Source organism: Plectrocnemia conspersa, unplaced genomic scaffold (genome assembly GCF_051122295.1).
Source record: "Plectrocnemia conspersa isolate PC_06_02 unplaced genomic scaffold, ASM5112229v1 ptg000013l, whole genome shotgun sequence".
Classification (NCBI taxonomy): Eukaryota; Metazoa; Arthropoda; class Insecta; order Trichoptera; family Polycentropodidae; genus Plectrocnemia; species Plectrocnemia conspersa.
This window is the reverse complement of record NW_028277177.1, coordinates 1,123,262-1,142,966: the sequence shown is the minus strand read 5'-3', so window position 1 is coordinate 1,142,966 and position 19,705 is coordinate 1,123,262. Positions and strand designations below refer to the sequence as shown.

The 19,705-nt window shown below is 31.5% G+C and overlaps 1 protein-coding gene across 2 annotated transcripts; it reads right to left on the bottom strand.

The window, feature by feature from the left end:
• Positions 1 to 1,546: 1,546 nt before the first annotated feature.
• Positions 1,547 to 17,899, bottom strand: mei-41 (ATR serine/threonine kinase meiotic 41). 2 transcript variants are annotated; one of them, XM_088202052.1, is made up of 24 exons: positions 17,622 to 17,899; positions 17,412 to 17,537; positions 15,417 to 16,992; positions 13,253 to 13,831; positions 12,716 to 13,099; positions 11,423 to 12,515; positions 11,158 to 11,363; positions 10,954 to 11,090; positions 8,705 to 8,794; positions 8,455 to 8,639; positions 8,161 to 8,386; positions 7,714 to 8,044; positions 7,488 to 7,646; positions 7,188 to 7,426; positions 6,754 to 7,018; positions 6,498 to 6,664; positions 4,897 to 5,026; positions 4,588 to 4,757; positions 4,375 to 4,522; positions 3,581 to 4,298; positions 3,362 to 3,518; positions 2,083 to 2,331; positions 1,822 to 2,011; positions 1,547 to 1,761 (listed from the first exon to the last, which is right to left on the bottom strand). In XM_088202052.1, exons 1-24 carry the CDS (start codon positions 17,765 to 17,767, stop codon positions 1,633 to 1,635), a joined length of 7,800 nt encoding a protein of 2,599 aa, XP_088058178.1. In that variant the 5' UTR covers positions 17,768 to 17,899; the 3' UTR covers positions 1,547 to 1,632. The 2 variants fall into 2 exon arrangements, with proteins under 2 accessions (XP_088058178.1, XP_088058179.1); XM_088202053.1 differs by lacking the exons at positions 1,547 to 1,761; positions 1,822 to 2,011; positions 2,083 to 2,331; ... (7 more) ...; positions 7,188 to 7,426; positions 7,488 to 7,646 and having other exon boundaries at positions 7,905 to 8,044; positions 8,161 to 8,223; positions 8,279 to 8,386.
• Between the last annotated feature and the right edge of the window lie 1,806 nt (positions 17,900 to 19,705).

The following is a 19,705-nucleotide window of genomic DNA, read 5'->3' as shown; positions in this document are numbered from 1 at the left end:
AGTTTTTATTTTACTTTTTTTTATATATAATGATTTTGTATATTTTTCAATTTTACGTCACAATATATTTTAACGTTTCGACAATATTATGATGATTTTATGTATTTTTTAAATTTTACGACAATGATAGATGATAATTTTGTATATATTGAGAAATTTTATAATGTCTATGATAGATATAAATTATTTATTTAGATTAATATTGATAAAATATGTATATTGCAAGTTCCTGCTCAGTTTTTTATGATAATAATATGAACTATTCAATCACCCGAGCGTCGTGTCCAGTTGTAGCGTCGAGCGTATTCGTTCCAAGTTTCAGATCGGATTAGACTTGGCCAGATTTAAAAAACAGGCGATCCATTTTGCGATTAAGAGCTGCAATGTTTATTAATTTTAACAAATACCTATTCAACAACTGTCTGATGACTCATCGGTATGACCATAAAGTGCCATATTATCTTCTTTTGAAATCATCACTTGAAGCTCTATCGTCGCTTTTAATCCGGTCGAATCTAATCTGCTCTCCTATGTCCGAACTTATTAAACTTTTTATAAATATATGTACAGCGAAGCGAAATTCGCATCGAATTAAGTAGTGACTCAATAGAAGCTATAGTTTATGTTATACTAACATTCTGGAGCACAAATGTCAAATTCCACAATGATTTATAATTGAATTAAGGTGCTGAACGCAACTGTCTGTCGTTTTAAGTTATTTTTTATTATATATACCGAACGTTTTTAATTAATAAAAACGTATATATGCTCAATGAATTTTTTATATATTATATATATAATAACTGCTAAAATATGGTATCGTCATGGATAGCGTGATTTTTTATACATAACTCTCGGGACAGTAGACGACAATTGTACAAACTAGTCATCCTTTTAATTCGAACGCTTGTCGTAATATCTACGAACGGAGGAGAAAACAATTAGTCATGCGTAAGTGCGAGTATTTGATTTAAGATGTGTGCAGAATATTATCACTGTTGGTCTTTTGCTAATTTTATTGTATCGGAACTCGTGGGTTTCGTTTGTGATAATTTTTAACGTAAACAGTTTACAGATGTTCTATATCTTGTGAATGTAAGTGTCGTAGGATGAATGAATCTTTTTTATAAATGCGAGTGCACGTTTTTATTTTATATTAATATCGTTTTACGCCATTTTTTATACATATAATGTCAAACGATTCCCGAAACCAGACTTTTTTTTACCAAAGATAGTATTATCGTGCGTATAAAACACGATTTGGGGATTTTTTAAATATGTATGATGTGAATTTTTGTACATTTTTTCTTATATATATATATATATATATATATATATATATATATATATATATATATAATCTACAATTAAACGTATTTATGTTTTACAATGTAAAGATATAAATCAACTCATTACTGTTAAGTTCGTCATTGTCAAAAGTAAATAAAAATTAAATAGTTTTTAAACATGTAAGTAGATAAATCATGCTAAACATATTCTTTAATCAATGGAACTGTGTAAAAATTATACAGTAAATAAATTATTATTAGAATTTAACGTTTATTTTTATTATAAAATTCGTATAAAATATTAACATTTAAGGTACATCATAATAATGTTTTAATAAAATAATCACAGAAACGGCCCCCATCCGATAAACATTTGACACAAATTGTTAACACTTGTCGCATCTTGAATTAGATTTAGCGTTTGACCCTCGACAGATAGAGCCATTGAGTACTGCTTTCCATTGGAACGCATCTGTAATAAAAATATATCAAAGATATTCTTTGCGAAAAATACTGATGAAAGAATATTTACCATTCCTTGGAGACGCTGCTCTATATGCGCGAGATGATCGCGAGCCTGCTGATTCGTTCTTTCGTTGTCATCCAAGCGAGACATATGCTTTTGCCATGCGACTAGCGGATCGTAGACGAAAGGTCGTATCACCGACATCAGAATCATCGTTTGAGCTCTCAAAACCCTCATTGTGATTTCGCAACATTTTCTGTAAAGATAAGTACAGAAAGTTGACGCTAATGATCGATAGTCAATGATCGACGTCTTTTAACAACGTACCTATACATTCCTTCGTAACCCAGTGGTCCCATAGCAGCTCGCATGTTATGCGTGAGTCGGAACGGCACTTTTTCTGGATATAGAAATTCTTCGCCCTTATTAAATAAGCAGTTGAAATCCACGTGCACAGAATCGCCGTTCGTTGAATCAAATAAAATATTTTCTCCATGCCTATCGCCTAAGCCTAATATATAGCCGACCATTGACATCACAGCTGTCGTTCGAACGTACGCAGTCCGCGCTTGAAACCTTAAAAAATCAGAAGATTCGATAATGCATAAGTTAAAAACAACCATTACAAATATGTGATCAAGGAGGGCATTTTCATTGAGAAACAATTATTAATCGAGGTTTCGGGAGAAGCATTCTTCGATATCAATTTAATGGTTGAAAACAAAAAGATTCAAAGGTGTTTAAAAATATGTAATTATGTTAAATATATGGTTAGCGTAAAGTGGATGAAAAACAAAGTTATCAGGGAGTACCTCAATGAGGTACTAACAATTTTTAATGCAGTGTCTCAATAACCGCGATTCAATTCTCATATATTTGAGCAAGAACAACGTGTTTACAACATTGTGGGCAAATCAATTTTTGCAAGAATGAACTAGGATTACTGCGACGAAAAGAAAAAACATTCCATTCGATTTCGCACCTGAAGATAATCGCCAAAAAAATTATGGCTGCAGGGAAAGTAGTAGTCGTTGGGGCTAGGACGTCCGCACTTGCCAACTCGCCCATGGCTGTGGCCATCCGGCTCCTTAATGCGTTGGCATTACACATTGACCTGTTAAATGTTAGCTACGAGGAGCGGGTCTAGTTCGTATATTTTAATTTTGTTTTATTTTATTCATTTTTGTGTATTATTTTAAATATATATATATATATATATATATATATATATTTGTGTATTGAAATAATACAATTATTATTTTCGATCATTGTGACGCATTGGGGTAACCTGAAAGGTTACTATGGTCATAATTTAATCTAAATAAATAAATTAGGCCCATGATGATGACCCAAACATCGGTGGACGAAACGTCAGTCTCAAAAAGCTAAGTAACATGTTAAATAAATCCGATAAAAATTTAAGTAACAATATATATATATATATATTTTGTTGTTTAAATTTTTTTTATTTTTGTATATATATATTGATTTTTGTAATTGATAATACGATTTCCTGCAGTTACTATTTTTGTGCACAAATGCTTTCAATCGCGATCATCTTCAGGTTAGCGTTAAAAATTAAAAATAATAAATTACATATACATACCAGCTATGCGGATCAGCGAACGTGAATCGGAACCATTCACCGAAGACGGGAGGATGTTTCGGTATCAGTTGTTTTTCAAATATCAATCTTTTCTTTTCAATCGAATCGTTGACGTCACAAGCCAAAGTTTTCAATTCCGTATTTCCCGTGTAAATCTCTGTCGATTATGAACAAGTAAGTTTCTAAATCTATTCCCAGGTAGTGCGTTTTGAAACTTACCTTTATTCTTGTAGATCTTGATCAAAATCGGTCTCAATCCAACTAAATTTGGGACCCATTGGATGAGCCCGCATTCCTCGTTTAACGGAAGCACCGTGTACGTCCTGATGTATAATCTCCGTTCGCTCGCTTCCGGATTCTCTTGAAGATATCGATTCACGACGGCGTTGAATTCCATCAATCGGAAATCTTTGCGCAAATCGTCCTTCGGCTTCAACATGACAATATACTTGTTTCCGTCGGATCCTCTGAACGTAACTTTCTTCGGTTTTTGCAAAGAAGGCATAATATTGACTGGATCTTCGATTCTGGCAATATAGATTAGAGACGGAAACGGATCGTAATCGAACATTGCTCCTTTCTTGTTCGATGGCAGCACAATTTTGACGAACTGATCGTGAGGCATCATAATTTGACTGAAATTATCCGACGCTAACAGGATAGGTAAAGTTTTGTCCAATTTAGATACATAAGTCACTGAAACTTGTTCGCTTACGGGTTTATTACAAATATTGATAAGCTTTTTCGCCAAGGTTTTAAAGTCTTTTATAAACTTTGACATTGTCGGAGTATTGAGCCGCGGATCGTTCAGAATCTCTTGACAGCGTTTCATCCTTTGCGAATAACTCGAATTTATGACGCACATCATCATCCACAAAGCGTGTTGAGGATATGCTAAGATCAGTTTTACAATTATAGATTTGATCTGGTCGTACACCTGTAAATTAGTTCTGATATAAGATTTGCTATGAATTAAAATCGGTTCTTTGTAAAATTGTAAAAATAAGACTTACTTCTTTTATCGGATGACATATCCTTGATATAATTTGAGAGAACGCCGTCAAAAACAAATATAACGGGAGACGCTCCGTGAATTTCTCAATCATCGAACACATAATTTTCGTAACTTGTGTGTCGTTCGGAAGTGGAACAAAATCTAACCTAAAAATAGCGATTTGATTCGATTAGATATTTATATTTTATAATATAATATGTTACTCAATTACCATATTGACAACATTCTAGGCATGCTATGATATATCTTGGAATGACCATATTGTAAAGAACTTCCATAGCAGTCGAGGGCTTTAGTGCGAGCCTTGTATCCGGATTCCGTTCTCTGTTCGTCGCTCCCTAAAGCGGCATATACTCGTTCAAAATAACCAGCGAGACAGACCTACGAATGTAACAAATGTCTGTATCAGAGCCGCATCTTTTTCATGTGCATTGTCGTATATTTTATAAACTTATACACACAAGCAAAAGTATTCAATAAATAACTTGTGTGTGTAAAAAATATGTTTAGAACAACTTACCAAACTCTTTTCCCATTGTCTATAAACTTCGACAGCATCTTTATAATGTGTTATGTTTACGTTCATATCCACATTTACAGTCTGATCGTTGTATAATGCAATTAACAACTTTGCTTTAGCGCACAATTTTCTGTTATAAATCAAAACAGTCAAAAGATTTAAAAAGGATGCATATTAGTGGCGTGCCATGACTTTTAAAACAAGGGACTAGGTATGGAAAAAAATGAATTTCAATCAGCAAATAAGATATGATTTGTTTTATATATTTCTCTATTTCAACCATATATTTATTTATTTTAAATCTTCCGTTGTAACCTGACAGACAATGGAGTAAATCTGTACTATCTGGGTAAGTCAATCAGACATAATGAATACCTACAAGTAAGTATTAACAACCAGACAAAGTGTAAAGTGTTTATCAAAGTATATTTAAAGCACTTTTGATATTAGAGCATTAGTTAAAGTATACTCAAACCGAATTTTATTCAATAGGAGGGCGCAAAAACAATTATCAGTTCTCAGAAGTCAAAAATTCACATCAAAAGCAATAACATCGTGTCAGCGCCGTCACAGTGGAATACGTAAGCTACACGTGTAATCGTGCATAGTTCAATATATTTTTAGAAAACCAAGCGTTTCCACTGCGACGGCGCGGCTTTATTGCTTTTGACATGGATTTTTGACTTCTGAGAAGAGATTGTTTTTTGATAATTGATTCCAAACAATGATTCTAAATACTATGAATTTAAATGGAATTGAAATATACGACCACTGACTGGCCAATTTTCGCATTCTTCTAAAAAAAGCTGAAATGATGTCCCTGTTAAACGTCAATTCTAGATTTTCCAAAGATTTTCAATTTGTATAAAAGATTATAGCGTGTTTAGGCTTAATGAAAATTCCTGATCTATTTCGAATAGAATATAAGGCCAACAAAAAAGCTTGTTTATCGATTTACATGCAGATAGTCATTTTGACGAATTATAATAATCGTGACAACATAATTATTCGGAGTAGGCCTACCATTCTTAATAACATCTTGTATGTCTTCAAAACTTAAACTTCTGAATGAATTGTCGAACAATCGATTGAGAATGCAACATTTCAAGGGTTCGTTATTTGTTTCCGCGCGCTCCTGTGATTTGTTCTGAAGGAATCGTTTCGCGAGCCGAGTCTCCTTTCATATTTGTATTATTTGAAGTTCTGTGTAAATGTGTGTTATTTTAACAAAAAAAATGTTTCATATTGTTATTTGAAAGACACAAATCAAAATATTCTTACTAAAAATTCCGTGAATGCTTGAAGAGAAGAGTAAATTAAAAAATGTTTTGTCTTCGAAGGAAAGGGAATAGAATTAAGAAGCTTGTCCCTGCAAATCTGACATGCACCAACGCACACGAACGACAGTCCATAACAATTCACTACCACTAACTCATGTAGTGCATCCGACGGATAACGTCTTGAATTAATTGTAATTGTATTATTAATATTTTTAAATTTTAAGTAAAAGATTTTAAGGGTCTTACCTAGTCCCTCTAGTCTAATGACGGCACGGCACTAATGCATATATATGTATATAATAAATAATTTAAAAAAAATACCTATCAGTAGGTGATAATTGTTTCAAGTCAGCAAAATGTTCCTCAATACCTCTTTTTAAAGTACAAAAAGCTGGTTCTTGTTGACCTCTCATCCAATACAATTTTCCTTTTTCAATAAATAATTCTTTAGGACCGTATTGCTCTCCATTTAATATGTAAATATAGGCCTAAAATATAATGGTGAAAAAATATGTTGTTAAGACCAAATAATCCTATTATTAATGAGCATCCATATCACGACGGAAAATATTAATACCAATTGAAATATAGAAGCTTTTCGCGCAAACTTGGCACTCTGCAACCATAACTTCCCAATGTGGTTTTCCAATATGGAAACTGTCGTAGGATGAGTGTTTTGCAATATGTCTTTAGATTGTTCCAAAAGTATTCGTCTCAATCTCAATACGGGCTCGACGGTGTTTGCCGAAGATTGAAGCAATCTAAGCCTCAAATTCCAATCTTCAATTAGATTATCAATTATGAGGCAACAACTCGGATCTAGATCGTCTAAATTTTTAATACTGAAAAATAAAAGTTTCAACACTCATTATGCCGATGACTAGAATACGCATCATTTAAAAAATTATCGTTAAAAACTGATGATGCAAATAATCGTCATTTGATTCAATTTAGAGCATTATAATTTTTTTAGCCGCTTAAAGTGATAATAATGTGTATTAAATGAGTCACCTATGAAGAACTTCTTCGGCGTGACCGATTTCCGAAAGCATGTGTAAGCACAAAACCGAGGAATAAGCTCGAGGATACACGCTCTCTTCGGCTGAGACGTAACTCAAGCTGCCTTCGAGTCTCTTCATCACCGAACATCGAGCCGCTTGCAATTTATCCTGTAATGTGTCTCTCATTCCCCCTCGCAGTGCCAATAAACAATGTCCGACGCTCACTCCCCATTGATCGTCATTTACAACCTATATCGTAGTGATTTCAAAATTAGATATTGAAAATTTTAATTAGTGTGCGTATACTTACATCGGGTTGCTTCAACAGACTGTCTAAATCATCAAACATAGCTAATCTCCAAAACGGTTCAGCCGCTAAGCCTTCTCCAGTTTCCATATGCTCAGCTTTTTGTAACAATCGTAAGGCGGTGAACGGCTGGTCGAGAGCTAAATATACGTCGACCATTCCCTAAAAACAATCTAATCGTGAGGATTAAGATCGTTAAAAGTCCCTAATTTTCTTGATAGTCAAATACCTGTAATATATCATCGTCGATATTGCCTTGCTGGGCGTATTTCTCGTAACAAGTAGCCGCATCTTGCAAATCACCGGTGACTTTATGGCACAAGATCAGCTCGGTTAAAGACGGCTCAGTCTGCTTCATACTCATGACTCCGGCCACGGAATCCGGCTCGTTTAAGATTGAATAAATCTCTCCCAAAAATCCCAGTTGTTCCTTGATATGATCGGCAGACTCTTCCATGTACATTTCTAAATAGAGCAACGATCTCTCCAATTCCCCACACAAAAAGTTTCCACGAGCGATGGTCAAATTGCAAAAAGAGCTGACGAAGAGCTTGATTTTCCTAAAATTATACAATAAACCTAAAAATAATGAAGCACGCTGATATGCATAACATCATGAATAATTTTCATGGTGGAGGGTATGTTATGGTTCAAAATATATACGTCATATACGTACTTATAATTCACATTGTGTATAGAATTCTTCATAGGACCATTCCACGACCATTCCAACAACCATCTATTAAAGAAATCAATGAGATTGTATGTGACTCTGCAACATTTAACGTGAGTACCTTCTTCTATGACCGATGACGTCATTATCGACGTTAAATTCAAACTTTTCATCAATCTCATCTTTGCAGGTTCATTTTTGCTTAAAGCGTTTGCAAACGTCTTCATATCTAAAAATTATTATAAAATAAAATATTTAAGAGGTTAAAGCTACATGATGATAAATATTATAAATCACCTATTACGGTCAAAATCTCCTCTTTAATTGTTGTATAGTCTTCCATTGATAAAACGCTATGCAGTATTATATAGGGAAGAAAGAGAATAAGCGATTTTTGATCTTTTTTAAGAGCAGGATAGACGCAACGGAGCATATCCTGTATGGTGTTATCCGCTATAGACGGAATCATTTGTTCGGTCCAACTGCAATAAAATATATATGTAGATTAAGAAAATAACCAAAATGGAATATATATTTGTGATCATACTTATAAGCCCATTCATTGAACGTAGGCGCTTGCTTTGAACCAAAAACTGGATGAACCTTGATCGGATTAGTCGGAAAGGCAATTGTATATCTAAAAACATGTATGAATAGTGTAAGTAAAACTGCTTATTAGTTTTTTTATAAAATATTTAAAAATCTTTTTAAATATTTTAAATCAGTGCATAATTTTCCAGGTTAATAAATTGCGTAGTAAAATAAAATAAAATATAATTATGCATCCTATAAAATAAAATATGAATTAACCTTTTGAGCTTTAAGAAAATCACTAGTAATATGGTTATTTTTTATAATTCAACGCTGATAATTACTTTAATTTATTGAACTATAATATTAAAATAATGTATGGCATAAATAGGTGCCAAAATATTCTAACACAAGAACGACTATATTAAAAAAAATCATTAGCAAAGGCTGCAAGATAAAAGTAGATTTCTAGGTATAAAAGTGTTAAATTTTTATTTTGTTTTATATTTCATATTACTATCTATCATAAAACATTTTTGACCTTTTTACATTTTTCTTTAGTATATTTTTAAACAGTTACAAATTAAAAATAAATAAATTCAATAGCCGCCATTTTAAAAAAGGATAGTGATTAAGACTGACTAGCAAACTTAGCTGAGATAAATGAAAAAAAAATGAATATTCATCATATAAAGTTTTTATAAAATTTAATTTTCTTAAGTTTATATTTTATTTTAAATCACATTATTAAACATTTTGGACCTTTTAAAAATTTTATTTTTAAATTTTTTGAGACGCTATTTTTAAATTTTTTGAATATCCGCCATTGAAAAAAGATGGCAGATTATGCTGGTTAACAAATTAAGTCAAATATTTACATTGTATATTTTTCTTCATATAACATTTTTGACTTCTTAATTTTTTCTCTAGAATTTTTTTAACAGAGTTATAAATTAGAAATAAATAAATTCAATAGCCACCATTTTAAAACAAGATGGCGTATCAGACTAGCTACCGAATATATGAATTTTAAGCCAAGTATATAAAAAAAATCATATAAGCCAAGATATATGATTTTTTTATAATATTTATCGTTTTTAGTTTCTGTTATAAAACGTTTTTGATCTATTTTTTTTGCAGTTACGATTTTTTTAAATAGCGGTTATATTGAAACAAGATGGCGGATCAGACCACTCATCGAACTTGACTGTTATATTTAAAAAAAAAAATTTTAAGAAAAGTTTATTATCGTGTTCTCAAAAACTATTTATCTCATAAAATTACATTTTCAAAAAAATATCTTAAATTTATATTTTGTTTTAATTTACATTATTAAACATTTTAGACCTCTTAAATTTTTTTTTTAAAGTTACTATTTAAAAAAAATGAAAATCTGTCATTTTGCAACAAGATAGTAGATTTGGCTGGCCAAATTTAGCCGAAATATTTATATGGTCTATTTTTCACAAAAGATTCATAGAACATTTTTGACTTCTTAATTATTTTAAAACGAAGTAACAAATTAAAAAGAAATCAATTTAATAGCCTCCAATATAAAACAAGATGGTGGATCAGTTTGGCTACCGAACTTGGCCGAGATTTTGGATTTTTTTAAAAATATTTATCGTATTTAAGTTTCTATTATAAAACGTTTTTAACCTCTTATTTCCATTTCTTTAGCAGTTACGATTTTTTAAGTTACTGTTATATTGAAACAAGATGGCGGATCAGACCAGTTAACGAATTTGGTCGAGATATTTACAGGATCTATTTTTAAGAAGTTTTTTTGGACCTATTAAATTTTTCCACAAAGTTAGTTTAAAAAAACATCAAAAATTTATATTTTATTTTAATTCACATTATTATTTAGCATTTTGAACCTCTTAAATTTTTTCTATATGATTTTTTTGATACTATTTTTAATATCTGCCATTTTGAAACAAGATGGCGGATTTGGCTTGTTAACAAATTTAGTCAAAATATTTATATGGTCTATTTTTCCTAAGGATATTTTTAATAGCTGCTATTTTGAAACAAGATGGTAGATCAGAGTAGCTAATGAGCTTAGCTTAGATATTTTTTAGAAAAAACATTAACGGCGATATGATTAAAACTATGGCAGATAAGCAATCTGACAGCGGATGGTTTCGGAGTCTCCTGATAAAAGCCACTCCCTTGATTTTTTTAAGTTGCGTCATGAAACCCTATTCTATAGTAGATAACTATCTAAAGTGAGTTCTTAAATATATTGTAATGAAAATATACCTTGATGATAAAAAAGGTTGCATTATTTGCTGCATATGATCAGGAAAACTATTCCAAACCTCGCTCTTATCATTTTGGGGCGAAATATTGAATGTAGTTAGTATCACTTGGATTGCTAAGGCATAACGATCCATATCCTAAAAAATATAATATATTGGATCGAGTTCGTTCAGCAACAAAACACACAAATGTATAAATAAAAACCTTTGTATGCTTCTCGTATTGAAAAGCGCGAGTGAGTTCACCTAGAGCAGCTTTTATAAAAGTCATATCTTTCACGTTAAAAGCAAACGGGGTCGAATTGTGCGCTAATGCTGGCCTTTGAGGAAGTATTGACGGTTGAACTGCGCCCAATTGTCCAATACAACGTCCGCTCCAATCGGATACTTGAAGATCTTTATCACGGCAACCTGGATTTATTGTATTAAAAATAATTTGAAGTTCATTAAATATTAACACTCCAACATACCTGCTATCAAAATCTCAAGCAAATCAACAACGCAAGGATTGATAGTCTTGCTTCCGAATATAAGATTATCCAAGTCGATACGATGAGCCTTAATTAACTTATAAAGATACTTCAAAGCGTATACTTTTATTTCGTTAATGTCTTGATTCAAATACTTTGTGTACCATCTGATCTTTTCTACTAAATTATTCGGAATCTTTTTACTGGAATGCTTCGCGACAACTTCCTTCAGTTTGCTATTCAAATCCATATCTTCTAAGAAGAACAAGTCTGTGATATGATTCGAAAGTAGAGTTTCGTTATGAACGATCAGATATTCGAAGATTTCGTTTATTTTATTAGTCGCCTTCGGTAGCAAGGGTATCATCGATACGAAGATCGTAGTCAGTATCGGACCTAAAGCTATTATATCAACGTTCCTTATGAACGCGTTCCAAGCTTCAGCGTTCAATTCCGGATAATCTTTCATAACGGTCAAAGCCGTGCGGAGAATAGCCAAAATCTTGAACTTCAAAGGCGTCATGTGTTTGATGCCCATCAAATTTAATATATGCGGAAAACTTTGCAGCGCTTTTCTCTTGACCGACAGAGCTATCTTTGAATGTATTAGCTTATTATCGAAGTACCCGAGAATGCCTAAAAATTTTGGTTGAATAAAATCGGCGACTTGAGATAGCGGCATAGATATATTCAGGAAATACGGAGAGGACTGTTCGTCCATGCTGGCTAGCCATTTGCACGCCCTTATCACTCTCTCCTTTCCGGAGCAGTATTGCAATAACAGTTCAGTCAAAATCAGAGTCAAGTGCTTCTTGATTAAAGAATTTAAGCTCGCGTGTGTTATTCTTTCGATGTAGTCGAAACAAATTTTAGTATCTTCTTCCAATTCTGATAGATAGATGTGAGTGTAAATGTGTGGGAAGCGTTCTATGATGAAGTTGGCTTGTGTGCAAGGTATGACGGATGATATTTCGCCGATAATCGGCTTCAATTTATCAGATTTTGCCAATAATGGTATCAGGTATGGTAGGGCATGGTGCATATCTTTTAAAATAAACTCTCTATATCCGACGAACCCGAAAGATCTCGTTATCTGAAAAATAGGGATTGATTAGCTTAATAATATAGATACAGAGGCGATTCTTTATCCTGATTTGACAAATAAAGTGTACAAAGACGGATATAAAAGGCCCGACTCCAGAGTCATTGTAAGAACAATTATTTTTAATTCAGTTCTCTGGACACATTCAAATAAATAATAAGATGGAAAGGAATATAAATAATTAAACTCACCTTTGTCATAGACTGAGCAAAACTGAATCCGACTATATAATTAAATGACACTACAGACATCATAACTTGACACAAATCTTTCTTATACTTGTGATACACCTTATTGGGTGTCGTATTATGAGATTCACATATAATTTTGATGTAATACGAAGCTTTAGAAGCGAAGGAAGTATTTGGATACATCAAAAAGTATATCAACATTTTCATGGACGGTAAAATTACTTCTTCGACACCGCTCAAACCAAACTGTTTGATTCCTTCCAAGCAAATCATCTGTTCATGTGAATCGTTGGTTTTTAAACTCGTCTTTGTTGAATTAATCAGTAGATTGATACAATATTGGAGTATTTCATTCTTCGACGCTTTGTTTATTTTATCGTTTTGCTAAAACACAAATAAAAATCAATAAATATTCACTTTTATATAATATATATATATATATATATATATATATATATATATATATATATATATATATATATATATATATATATATATATATATATATATATATATATATATATATATATATTATACCATGACGGCTGTTACGAAGGGTTGTAAAATCGTTAGAAGGTCTTCAAGCTTATCGAACGTCCAGAGGTCGCAAATCTCCAGTGGTACGAACACAGAATGTCTGATGAACGTCAACACCAATCTATTCAAAGTGGATCCGAGGATATTTTTATATGTCTTGAAATCGAGAAATTTTTCAAAGAGCGTCTTCAAGTTGCATAATATATTATCGATGTCGGAATACTTCAACTTTGACTTCTCGGTTAATACCATCATATTATTGGCGTCGAACTCGGATTCAATGTTTTTGTGTGAACATGACGGAGTTGTAGAGTTGTAGCAGTGGAGGCACACGAAGCTTATATTGAAGCCGTTCATGGAAGAAATGCTGAATTCGATGTTGTTCGTCTCGCGGTAGTTTTTAGTTTGAACGACCATGTAATGTCCGTACAAAATGCAAACTATCACCGGCAACATTTGCAATAAAGTGGAGTGTATATCTTCGTTTTTGGTTAGCAATGCTGGATGAAGATAGTCGGTGATTAGTTGATAGGACGGTAATATATCATTGAGAATCAGCAATGGAGTCAATTCCAACATCTGAAATATAATTCTATATTGATATCCAATATTATTCATAACGCAAAAAAAATTTAAAAGTTTGTTTATTTCATAAAAACAGATTTGTCATGTCATCTTCATCTACCTGCGTCAAAGAAGCCCATAATAGTTTTATTCATTGTTATAAAGGATTAAAATCCAGTCTGTCAATTCTGTGAATTTCGGTCACAGTAGATACAGCAATAAACATATTCACAAATACTTTTCAAATGCATAAAACCATTTTTGTCGTTAAAAAGAAGAGTCTAATCGTCCGGCATATCGAAGCACAGTAAATACACAACAAGACCATAGATTTTGGAGTGGCACTTGACACTTAGGTATGTATATTGTAAGAAAAAACAATTACCTGTGTTGCTTAAGTACACAAATTGTTTCAATTTATGATTTTTTTAATTTTATTTGCAACAAACGAATATTATACAATTATTCGAATATTCATATAGTTGAAAACATTTGATTGAGAACCCGTGAATAATTTAAAATATAATTAAACCGGTAGGCCCTGGTGAAATTATATGCTGCTCTGAAAAGTCTATGAAACTCAATCATCCATTTGCTGTCTAACCCAAACCTAATCTAATGAAGGTTTTAAAACTTTCATTAAATTAAGTCCAAAATACAAATTAAGCCAACTCATCTCTCAGGGAAAAATGATCAGAAGATATTTAGACAGATGTCGCATCTCGCATATTGCTCAATAATCTGCACTTGGATAGTACACTGTTTTAAAAATATGATAGCTATTCTTACCAATATGGACTTCTGATATAAGAAGGCTGATCAAAGTATATTCAAACCGAATTTTGGTCAATAGAATGGTGCAAAAATGATTATCACTTTTCAGAAGTCAAAATTCACGTCAAAAGCAATAAAATCGTGACATCGTTGTCGCAGTGGGTAGGCCCGGTAATCTAGCGTTCATACTACAACTCTTATAATAATATTACAAATAAAAAAGGAACATATACCGTGGCAGTGGGAACGCTCGTTACCGAGCGTTCCCACTGCGACGGCGCCGACACGATTTTATTGCTTTTGACGTGAATTTTTGACTTCTGAGAAGTGATAATTGTTTTTGCGCCCTCCTATTGACCGAAATTCGGTTTTAATACACTTTGTCCAATACTCTTATATCAGAAGTCTGTAATATCGGTACGGATAGTTATCATATTTTTAAAACATACTGTAATAACCAAATGCAGACTAACTATGGAGCAATATACGAGACGCGACGTTTGTCAATAGTTGTTTTCAGCTTATTTTAAGTTGGAAAATAATATGTTATCAGATTATTTTAATAATAAATAAAGATGTACATAGATTTAATACTAGAAATAGAGATAAATAAATACTTATGTTATTTTTTATGTTTTAAGTTAAAATAAAGAAATGCATAAATATTTATAAATTATTATTCTATGCCTAATAGTCAATTTTAAAGTCTGTTTTTATAAAATACAACAATATTTTTAAGCAGTTCAAAAATATTTAGGAATAGATATTCATAAAATAGGATAAATAGTATGAATCTAGTTGATGAAGAAAATATGTTCCAACATACCTGGCAATAAGTTTCAGCATTTTTAAAATCCAACTTATCTATCATGCTCGTGATTCTCATATTCCACTCCTCGGCATCCATTACTGGACCCAATTGTAAATGTTGCACTAACAGAATGGTGAGAGAGTGTATGTGAATCTTTTCATGACATTTTTTAGAAAAGGTTCCATAAGTACGTAAGTCAAAGATCGCCTTGTCGGGGTTCAAAGAGAAACATTCTAGCTGAAGAATTAACAAAAGATCTTGGAAGGTAATTTCTGCCGACAGCGAAAGTGTCAACATAGAAATATCTATGCACAGCATTATCTCTTCGACCGCTTCCTCTTTCTTCGCATCGAACATGTACAGAATATTCTTGAGTGCGTTGAGAATCTGCGTCGTGTTTTCCTTTCTGAATATATGAAGTCGTAATTCATCTTTGATGAATTCGTTTAGCACATTGTCGCTGTTATGCTTCAGATGAAATATTTCCAAAAAGACTTTTTTACATTGCTGCTGCCTGCTGTAATATTCGATGCGAAAGTTTTGCAGCAAGCTTAAGATGTTGGAGCAAAGTTCTAAGTTTTGTTTTAAAGTTGGCATATCGAGATTATAATCGCAACATTTCTCTAACACCGAGAATAAAGATGCTTCTATTCTTTTATAAGTAGAACTGATTTCATACAAACTAAAGTGACTTTCTCTGCGATCGATCGTTTCAAAGTTGACAAAAGTATTAACTTCTGTCATAATCAACGCCAAAAAGAACGACGGTATATCATTTACATATTTTATAATATTAAACGCTTGATAGCCATAAGACGCATCGACGTCGTAGATCTTGTCGATTACCATGAAACAAGAAATTTTCAATTCCGGACTGAAAATAGAACATTTATCATCGTTTGTCTCCTCAGAATAACAATCGACTTCTCGAATTCCCAACAAACTTTTGCAAATGTTCAATATTATTCCATTGCTTTTTTTATCCGAAGCTCCACCCAGAGATTGTATAGTGCTGAATAATCGAACAAGTTGATTATTAAGATCGCTCACATATCGTAAAGTATTCAAACTGCCGTCGTTCAAATAAAGCTCTAAATTTGTTAAATAATCATCCAACATAAATAAAAAATCGAAAATAAAATCTTGATGCTGCGAAAATCCATAGTGATTAATGATATTAATAAAAAAATCTATAGCTCCGTACTTTATATCGACATCGTAATGTTTGAAACAGTACAACACTTTCATTAATACTCTACTATCGTTATTTTGCAAGTCGTTCATCAATATCATCAATTGGCACAATAAGTTTATCATGTATATGATTAATTTTTTCAATGTTTCGACATCTTTGATGATCAAGGTAATGGGTGTTAAATCTAAGTTATTAATGAAGGAGTAATTTTGATCCGTGGTTAAGAAAGAAGCTTGTAATATTTCAAATTCTCGCTTTTGCGTGCTATAATAATAATTAATCAATCGCTCGAAAAAAACGATATATTCGGTTAATATCTCATTACAAAACGGAGCTTCGGAAATGTATAATACGGAGAATATCTTCAACTGCGCTCTAATGCTAGTCTGATGATACCTGCAATTCAATATAATACATACATATCATAAAAAATAATTATGTAGCACAACTTAGATTTGTTAAAAGCTCCAATATTATAAAATCAAAATTTTACAAGAAAAAGATGACACTTTTCTGAATATTAACATTTGACAGAAGGGTCGTATTTTGCTGTGATCACTCAAAAACATAATTTTAAATTAGTGATAAAAATGATTATGGACCTGTTTTTTGCCGCTGCTATATATTTTTCATTTCAACAATGACGCATAAATGCGTCAGCGGCTCCTAACGACATTTTACAATTGCATCAGCATTTAATTAAATATAATATAATTAAAGTTGCTACTTTGCATTTTTATGATTAATTAAAATTTTTATTTGATTTTTTGTTTATTAAAATTGGAGATTTTAACTGATCAATGATAAAATATAACCTCGAAAAGTTTTTATCGGATAGAATATAAAACAATCGTCCGAGAAGCCATTTGTTGAACGTACAGTATTGCATTTCGATCTCTTTAGGCAGTTGGGTAGGAGGTACCAGCACGTTAGCAAAGTCCCTGCAAGTGTAATTATAAAACACAAGTTTTTGACAGTTGACATTAAAATGTCGAGTGATGTGCATTTCTTTCGATCGTACGAACCTTTTCGACTGTATAATCGACATCATCAGGGCTTCCAGGCCCTGTTCTGCGAGTTCAGGGTTTTCAAGAAGAAATGTCATCGGTTTGCTTAACATTCGCCAAACAGCCATATGGCTCTCCGGACTTTCGATTTCGTCCACTTCCATTTTGTTTTTTGTTTTTTCTCACTCACTACCGACGAACACGCCGCGAAAATAGCCTATTTACGCAGTAAAGTCGGCTATTTGACGGAAGACATTTGTTAAAGCCCGCCATTGCTCAACGGTGCTGCCATGATTAAAAATATATTTTGGTCATGACACTATAGTTTTGAAGCAAATAAATAAGTTAATTTTATTGTTGTAACAATACTTATGACCAAAACGCTGATTAAAAGTTCCACTTTGTTTAATCTCGTAATCGATAATGTAGCAAAATTATTTATATATAAACATGTATCATTGTAATAACGATATTCTTACATATTTATAAAATGCATTTAAGTTATTAGAGTTGTTTATGTCACTATAGTTAAGTTAAAATATAATTTCTCTAGAAAAAATACATATGTATCTACTGGTAAAAATGTATTTGGAATTCACTAGCGGAAATACAATTTCACTGAAAAATACACATTCACAGTAAAATTTATACATTGCATGTAAGTAAATAATGATAACTATGTTAATAGATATGTGTAACATTTATACATTATCATAGTTGTCATTATTTACTTACATTTATTTATTTACTTATTTACTAGTTATGGAAAAGTTGAAAACATATACTAATTATACCAGCACTTGCTAAATAAATTATATGTTTACTAGTAAATATATATATATATATATATATATATATATATATATATATATATATATATATATATATATATATATATATATATATATATATATATATATATATATATATATATATATATATATATATATATATATATATATATATATATATATATATATATATATATATATATATCTACCGGTAAAAATGAATTCAGATATGATTTCACTGAAATGACATATTTTCGAGATAGATTCTAGACGCATTAACGCATTAATTGCATCTAAGGTTAAGAAATGATTTCCGACTATATTTGAGAATAGTGTAGAACTAATCGAGTTTTTGATAATATTGTCGATGATCCAGCTAACTGGGATACAAATACGTTTATGGCCGTTAAATATTATGCATAATCGTTGAAAGATTTCAATTTTAAATAAATGACAGAAAAGCTATCGAGCCACCAAAAAAAGAAGTAGAGAATACGATATAGCCAAGATTGACAAAAAGTATCTGCGCTTGTTATAATAAATTGAGGTAAGATTTAAAGAATCTACAGTTTATAGAATAAGTTAATAACCCTAGAATTTCTGATTTAGAATTAGAGACGGCATTTCAGGTTTTCCAGGAGGGGGGGGGGGGGGGGTGAAGAGCAAGAGTTTACTAGTCGGTGATAATTTTTTTTAAATATTTTAATTTTATTAAAATTTATAGTATTTTATTAAACGATATGCATTTTTTGCCCAAATTAATAAATAATACACCCTTATTTTATTATATATAGGTGGGAAATACACCCACCTATATATAATAAAAATTATTTTATATCTCAAGCAAAAATAAATCAGGTTTCAAGGAGATAAATGATTTTTGCCTCTAATTAATTTCTTTCGAGTATTTTTTGGTTAGTTTTTACAAATATGTGTGTATATATTTTTTTGATTAATATTTTTAACTGTTATGTAATCTGTTATTTTCTTACCCATTGATTTTGATGCTTTGCGAACTTTTCTTATAATCAAAAGAATATTCTTGTTACTTTTATATATATCCATAGTTTTAGTACTTAAATTTATTAAAATTAATAACGAGGTGCTATAGTTTTTCTTAAATTTGGCCATAATCAAAATTTGATACATGAGATTAGTATTGAAAAATAATTTAAATCAATAAAAGTCCAATTAATTAGATATTTTTTTATAATTACAAATAGTAAAAAAGCGCAGAAAATAAATTATTGTATAAAATCCGAAATAGTATAAAAACCTGCTAAATGTTTAGTTTGAATCAGAGATCGAATT